Below are 8,042 nucleotides of genomic sequence, written 5' to 3'. Positions count from 1 at the left end.
TTATTCCGAGTACTTCTGGAACGAAAAGATATAAGTTGCAATAAAAAAACGTAAATGAAGAAAAGATCGAAAATCACAGGTAACAAAACGTATAGAAACAAATAAAGGTGCAAGAAAAACTGAAAAAAGGCTGTGAAAATAACAAAGACAGCAGCTAAAGTCTTTAAGTAACTGGAAAGAGAAGATGGGGATAGGCTGTTGATAAGAATTGCGAAAGCAAAAACAACGTATCAAAATATTTCTCATCAACAAAACAGATAAAAGATAAGAATGGTAAAATGTTACAATACCAAGGGTAGATAAAGGACTATTAACGGTACTATTATTTTAGAAAGCTACAGAATCAGAAAAATTCAAATATACGGAATTGCGAACGAAATAATGGGAGCAGATAAATGCTAGAAGGAGAAAAGAGCAAAGAGCACTTAGAAAAATGAATGAATTGGAGAGCAACAGGAGCTAATCACACCTCAGCTAATGTATGGAAATGTTTGGGCGAAGAGGCTGTGGGATTTTATGAAAAAGCTGTGGCAGCAAAAAAGATGCCAGATAACTGAAGGAAAAGTACTTTGATGCAAATTTATAAAGAATAGCGAGATATGCAGGAATGTGATAATTACAGAGAAATTAAATTGATGTCGCACTCAGTGAAGACCTGGGAGAGAATTGTGGAAGATGGGATAAAGCAGGAGCCATCTATACGACAGAAACACTTTGGGTTCACGGCGAGAAGTAGAACAACAAATGCAGTCTTTTTTCTAAAGCAGCTGATGGAAAGGTACAAAAGAAAACAGGCAAAATTAAATATAATATTCATATAAAGTACAATAAGTGACAAGAAAGGAGATATGGAGAAGTGTGAGAGTAGAGAAAATATCAGAGAAGTGTGTAACATTTTGCAATAGGAATGTACTGTATAAGGAAGCAATAAATCAAATAAACAGTACAGTAGGAACAACGGAAAGATTCACTATGAGTTCAACTGCACCAGAACTCAGCCCTCAGCACGTTGCTGTTTGATTTACTGAAAAATGTATTAATGGAAGATATTACGAGCAAAACATTGTTGAGTATACTGCTCGAATACGACATTGTGCTGTGCGAAACACACATACATATTATGGAATATCGCTGTAAAATTAGAGAAAAAACCTGAAAGAGAAAAGCATGAAAAGTAACAGAGCAGAGTCAGTATGCATGACTTCTGGTAAAAAGTTATAAACAACTCCAGAATGAAAAGTTAATAACAGCTTCCGAATTTAAGTATCTGTATTGAATCATATATAGAAAATGACAGAGACATAAATGCGGGAATCTAACATAGTACAAAGTGGATAGATGAAATGGAGAAAGGTGGAGAGGAGGCTGTGTGATAATAAAATAAGCTGAAAATTGACAGAAAAGTTTTACAAAATCGTGGTAAGACCCGCAATGATGTACAGTGCCGAGATGTGGACAGTTACAGGCGACCAGAAAATGAAGATGGAAATACTGAAAATGAGAATGTGTGGTATCTCGAATCAGCATAGAATTATAAACATAGAAAAACACAGAAAAACAGTCTAGTTGGGTCCCATAAGTAAGAAGATGCAATAAAGTAAATTAAGATAGTATTGACATGTGGAGAGAATTAAAACCAATTCTAAAAAGGAGGATTAAGTAGTCGGAAGTGATAAGGAGAAGAAAGAGAAGAAACCGGGAAACATCAAAGTTGAGATGATAAAACAAAGCAGCAGAAAATTTGAGACTGAGGAAATGGAAGAAAGTGAACACCCTAACTAAAAGAACTGAAGAAAAAAGATAGAAGTTGGGAATGCTGACCGCATATAAACATGGAAACAAACTAACAAAAAAAATGTAAAACTATTAACGTCATAGATGAAAATATGTTAGAAACACCATTTTCTGTATCCTGAATGTCATTTCAGAAAACACTACATGAAGCTGCTTGAAATCAGAGCAATTATCACATTATCCACAGAAAACTATAAATGTGATAAAATAATTATTAATTATTCCTCAGTAAAAGATAATTCAACGTCTTTTTGATCATTATTTGTCGAATCATTGTCTTTATGCTTTATTATATGGAACTTTCTTCCATTCATTTTATCTTTCCAAGAGAGCGATATTGAATTTCCAGTGCTAAGAATTACTGGCAACAAAATTAAGCCATGGAATGCAGAAAATGTCATTGTTAGAAGCAAAATTTTGAAAAATATAACAAACAAATAACTACAACCGAAATACAGAACCGATACCCCTAGAATTGTCGAAGCACATCCTTGAATTATTGGATAACCCGCAGCGTATAAGGCGTATCTCATCTTACCTGCAGGATCGCTTTCTTCGCTACTTATGTAAGCGTACGTAATGTGGGCAGAATAATCTACACAAAATCCCGCACTCATAACTAGAATTATCATGGAAATAGTGTCGACATTTACGTTCCAAAGAGACATGTATCCAACTATACTCACTTCTATCGAGACTACAGTTAACATGACACATATAGTACATGTGAAATTTGGTATGAATAAGAAAAGTACTAGGGATATCAATAATGCGGAAAGGCATACAGTCTGAATACAAGTTGTTATCACATTTAAGTATTGATCGTGATAAACAAACCACGGTTCGTATACGTATACTTTAAATTTACTATTGTCCGCTATTTTGCGAACAGTTTCCATCATTGTTGTTTCGGCACTGGAGTTTTTTACATTATCGCTAAGAATATAACATCTGGATGCTAAAATTCGATCCCCTTCGGCGTTAAAAACGACGTCGTTACGAAATCTGCGAAAACTTTTTACATTTAAAAACACATTTTTCAATCCATCCAAAAACTCAAAGGAATTGTTCAAGTTATATCCTTTGAAGAGCATTTCATAAAGTGGAATTTTGGTAAAGGATAGATATTCTCTCAGCCAGCATTCAGTTGTACGATAGCCACTGATAAACGGTGCAGTTTCGAAAGTATTTAGAAGACTCTCGACATCTTTTTGAGTTCGTACATCGGAATAATCTAAAGTCTGATTAATAACAACTTGAATTCTGTGCGGGTGAATTGTGAAATATTCATAATGATCAAGTATAAAAGGAACCGCGTATGACGTATATGGAAATATCTTCTTGTAATCCAGTCCCTGTTTAATGTAGTTTATGCAATAAATTCCCCCCGCTAAATAGCAAATAAATATTACAGCTAATAATATCTTAATGTAGAGTTTTTGTAAATATTTTCCTACAACATCTCGCAAGAATACCATGATGTATAATTCTTGTAAATTCCTTTCGTTTGCATCTAAAAAACGTAAAACGTCTTTGAAAAAGTGTGAAAACAGAGAATTCATTATTGTCGTTATATTTTCCTCATTTTCTTACCTGAAAAGATTGGTTTGAGTGGAAATAGAAATAACGGATGAAGATTTCTCTTTTCTCTGTAACCTTCCAGAGCCATAATCCCACCGAAAAAAAATATTTGATAGACGTAATCGAAGACTAATGACACTGCACAATATGTACCAAATATCTGTACAACTCTATAAGGAATGATAAGGCATGCACAAAAGGCAAGGATATTAGTTAGAGAAGTGACTGAAACAGAAACTGCAGCTTCGGAGTAGGAATCGCTCATTCTTTTCTTCACTTCGTCATTGCTGTCTGTACGTCTCCAAGCAGATAAAAGGACAAACGAGTCGTCGATGCCGATACCTGTAAAAATTGTCTGTTTAGTGTAGTTAAAGTTTTACATTAATAACAGACGAGTTTGGTGTCATTTCTAAACACTAATAAATATAAAGCTGCACTTTAAAAATATTTAAGTAAATATGCAAAAAAGAAGCTTAATCAACTTTTATTCATATTAGAACAAGTAGAACCCTGCTCGAATTTTGTTCTATCAAACGATTTCGCTTATCGTCATCAGAATCTAATGCTATGGCAATGAAAGACTTTTGTGTAATTTACACCGACGATTAGATGGCATCGTGATAAAGATACCTTTCTATCGCTGTAAGCAGCATAGGAAGACTTGTTGAATTTCGAACATGAATCTTGAATGATTCGTCTTCTAAGGCGACGTAGATTTTTTGAAAAGGTTTTGAAAGATTAATTTTAATTTAGTTGTACTAAAACATTCTTCTATGTTGACTGACTTTAGACGTGAATCAGATCCATTTTTAACTGCTAAACTAAATTAATATTATTTTGCGTGGTAACCCATCTGAAAAATATTCAATTACATTCAATTCAGTACATTGATTTATAGAATCAAAACCTACTGACTTGCATATCAAAGTTCATAGAACTGATCGAAGTTTGCCTTTAAGAAGAATGGAGTTTAGTACATTGTGATGTATTTCGTTAAAAACGTTCAAATTCATATAATAGAATCTACTACACATCCTGTTTCATCAATGCCTTTTGAATGTGAATCTACACTCAAGTTTATTTAAAAATAAAGATAAGATTTTAGGAAGAATAAAGTATAACCAGTGCTACAAAAAAAAGGAATTTATGCAAAGATGTGTGCTAAAGGTTAGGTTAGTTATCTATCTTTAGCAACATTATTTGTTTATATTACAAGATATCTTTCATAGGACATTCATTTGAATTCTATATTTACATTTTACCAAGGGATAATGGTTGATCATATTGATACACTTAAAATTATATTTAAAGGAAAAGTTTGTGAAAAGAGGTATCAAAAAATTTATGCAATACTTATGCAAAATACCGTAGTTACTTTGAATGTGGGAATGATTGTTGATGCATGTTGGAATACGGTGTTAAATAAATACAGCTTCATGCGAAGTGGATCGTTATCTAGATGAAGATGTTAGTGATAACAAGTTGTATGGTGATTGTATGGTTAGCGTTACAAGTTGTATGGTGATTAAGTCCACTGATGAGGCCTTGTTTTGATCAAAACGAAGGTAATATAGCTTATTTAAAAACTTTGTACGTAATACAGATGTTGTATGGTATAGATGTGTATAAAATTTTTGGATTTAAATGATTTTATACAGAACAAAATTTTTTTGCTAATTTATTATAGAACTGTCGTTTATCTTAGAAACTTTTAAAACCATTATAAAAGATTAAAATTAACTTTTCGTAAGTCGGTATTGAAAAAGAATAATTTTTCGAGCATATTATACGACAATTATAAATTTGTGATTTAAGCGAAAATGAAATGTAATTAGTGAGGTTGAAGCCGAAGTTTTAAACGCAAAAACGTGTACGTCGGACGTTCAGCGCCTCTTTCCTGTAAGTTTAGAAGTTTGACAATGGCGTTTAGAAAGTCAGTGCAATCGTGCTCGACATTCCGAACGCCATTGTCGTTTGACAATGGCGTTTTGAATGTCGAGCATGATTTTGTTCTAGGCTTACAGGAAAGAGGCGCTGAACGTCCAACGTACACGTTTTCGCGTTTAAAACTTCCTCGCTATTATTTGTGGAAAGGAACGTATTAACTCGCACAATAAAAACTGTTTTCAAATGTAGATTTTCTACGCTGAAAAAGATCGTTCAACATATACAGATATCAGCAACAGGCCATTTCGTGTTTACTCGAAATTCGAAATTATTGCGTTGTGCGAGCCTATTTCAGTCTGGATTCTTAGCAGAATATTGCAGGGAAAAACAATTCGGTATATAAGAAACAATCACTTGTCCAAAACATAGAGTGGAAAATATTTTTCGAACAGTTCGTTTTGTCTATAATTATTGGTTTATGCGAATTAGACGACTGAAAATATTGCGTGCGAAAATCTCCATTAGCGTTTCTTTTACATTGCTTTAAAACGAGTCCTGCTAAAAACACAGTAAGGATATGACTTTGTTTCCGAAAGAGAAAACAGTAATTTACTGAACTGCTTGATTCTCCTGTTTCAACATTAAATTAAACAAAGGAGTAACCGAAAACTGGAAGTGTATAAACATTGAAAAAACTGACCGACCGAGAAAAACAGGAAAGAATCAAGTTCGTGCCTTATGTTGCATTTGCCTACAAAATCGAAAAACCACATCAAAAATATATGTTAAATGAAACTTCATCAATGTCAGTATTTGCAATCGAACGGTTAAGTGAAATGGAATACAAGATTTGCACAGCTAAAACAAAACCTTTCACTGCAAAACAACACGTGAAAAAGGAATGAAATGAACAAGGCTTTACCAAAAGTGGCCCATTAATGATTGCGAAAAGATTATTTTCGTGATAAAAGCGAACTCTGTGTTCGATGTAGAAGCTTTACTGGACAATTTGTATGACGCAGAAAAAAACGAAAATTTTCGAAAACAAAGTTTTTTGTATAAGAAAGATTTCAATTGGGGTTTTGATATCGAATAGCATGCCAGCAAAAGGCAATTGCGAACCATGTATTCTAGATTGAACTATAAACGGCAAAGTCTACGAAATATGATTAGAAAAAGAATTCGATTCATAGGTAAAGAAACATTTTTATTTGTTTATATATGTATATATATACATTGAGTGTCCAAAATATTAGCGAAACCTTCTAATAACGAGTTGGCCCACCTTTAGCTTAAATCACAGCCGATATTTTTCTTGGTATGAACTTAACAAATTGCTCGGGAATATTGGCCCATGATAACATGATACAGTTCTATGTTGGGTCAGATTGGATGGTGGCGATTCTAAGCTTTGAAGTGATCTTTCGACTTCGTCCCAGAAATGCTCCGTAGGATTGAGGTCAGGGGACTGAGCTGGCCATGGAGGCAAGTAAAACTATGATTGATGTACCTCAAACTCAATCTTCTAATATAAATAATTAATGTTAACCCGTTTTTGGGACTTCACACAAGTGATTATTTCCAACGGGGAACATTACAGCCATAAACGAGTGTACGAGACCGGCAACGATGTTGAGGTTAGTTGTTCTATTCAGAGATGTGTTCATAAATATCAAGGGACCCAGTGTACTCCAAGTAAACATTCCCCACACCACAATTTTACCAGCACCAGCCTGAAGAGTTTTCATTTGGCAGGAGGGTCCATGAATTCTTGCTGTTTTCACTATATTCTGATGCTGCCATCTGCATGATAGAGTAGGAAACGAGATTAATCGGACCTGTCTACTTTTTACCACTCCTCAAGTGACCAATTTCGTCATTCCTGGGCTGACAACAGAAACCTTTTACTATTTTTCTGTGATACGAAAGGCACTCTTCATGGTCTCCTGCTGTTAAAGCCCATCCCTTGCAAAGTGTGTTTTGTTGTGCGTTAGGGTATGCTCTGTGATGCACCTGCATTGAATTCAGCTATAATTTGTCGCAATGTGCTCCTTCTGTTGCTGCAGTCTGTACCTGCTAATCGCCTTTCACATCTCTCGTTCACCTCTTTTTCGACCAGAATTGTCCTTATCGCTTGAAGTTTTTTCTCAACTGCCACTTTCTAAACACCAAGATGCTGTTGGGCGAGAAAATCCTAAAAAAGTCAAGATTTCAGAGATGATGACATTAGTTCTTATTGCACGGACGATCATCTCTCGTTCAAAGTCACTAAAATCTTTCGTAACTAAATTAACTTCTATAATACGTCCGAAGCTGAACATATCTTATAGAAGCAACTCTGCGTTGTTACGTAACTCTGCATCACTATCGAACTGATTTACTTTTAAATAAGGAGTGAGTGAAGATCTCCTGGAGATCTAGTGATATTGTTTCCCAAACTGCGTCTCGTTAAGTTGGGTCCGTGTGTATCACTTTTGTATCCTCTCTACTAAAAGGCCAATACTTTACAGGGTGTCTTTAATTTCTTCTCCACTCAGCGCGAAATATATATATATATATTTATTTATTTATTTATATATATGTACACTATCGTTGCCGCAGTAAATCAGTGATTATAATATATATATATTTTTAACAATTATATTCTTTTTTGTAAGAATTATATTAAGTTAATTCTTTTGTCAACTTATATCCAATAGATAGCGCTACATCTAAAACTAGGAATGAAATGTAGACAGAAAGATACATAAAAATCCAAACGATATTTTGGGGTGGGATGT

General features: G+C 34.2%; 1 protein-coding gene across 1 annotated transcript in view; it reads right to left on the bottom strand.

Annotated features, from left to right (window-relative positions):
* Window positions 1-2,012: 2,012 nt before the first annotated feature.
* Window positions 2,013-8,042, bottom strand: part of LOC136987471 (patched domain-containing protein 3-like) — a 31,405-nt gene continuing 25,375 nt past the window's right edge. Inside the window, exons 4-5 of the mRNA XM_067285206.1 lie at window positions 3,388-3,717; window positions 2,013-3,307 (exon numbers count right to left, since the gene is read on the bottom strand). Coding sequence (XP_067141307.1) covers window positions 2,013-3,307; window positions 3,388-3,717 — 1,625 coding nt within the window. The remainder of the gene's footprint in view (window positions 3,308-3,387; window positions 3,718-8,042) is intronic.

This window comes from Centruroides vittatus, unplaced genomic scaffold (genome assembly GCF_030686945.1).
Source record: "Centruroides vittatus isolate TY-2023 unplaced genomic scaffold, ASM3068694v2 scaffold_211, whole genome shotgun sequence".
NCBI classification, from domain to species: domain Eukaryota; kingdom Metazoa; phylum Arthropoda; class Arachnida; order Scorpiones; family Buthidae; genus Centruroides; species Centruroides vittatus.
The sequence above is the reverse complement of the archived record's forward strand: the minus strand, read 5'-3'. Positions and strand labels throughout refer to the sequence as shown.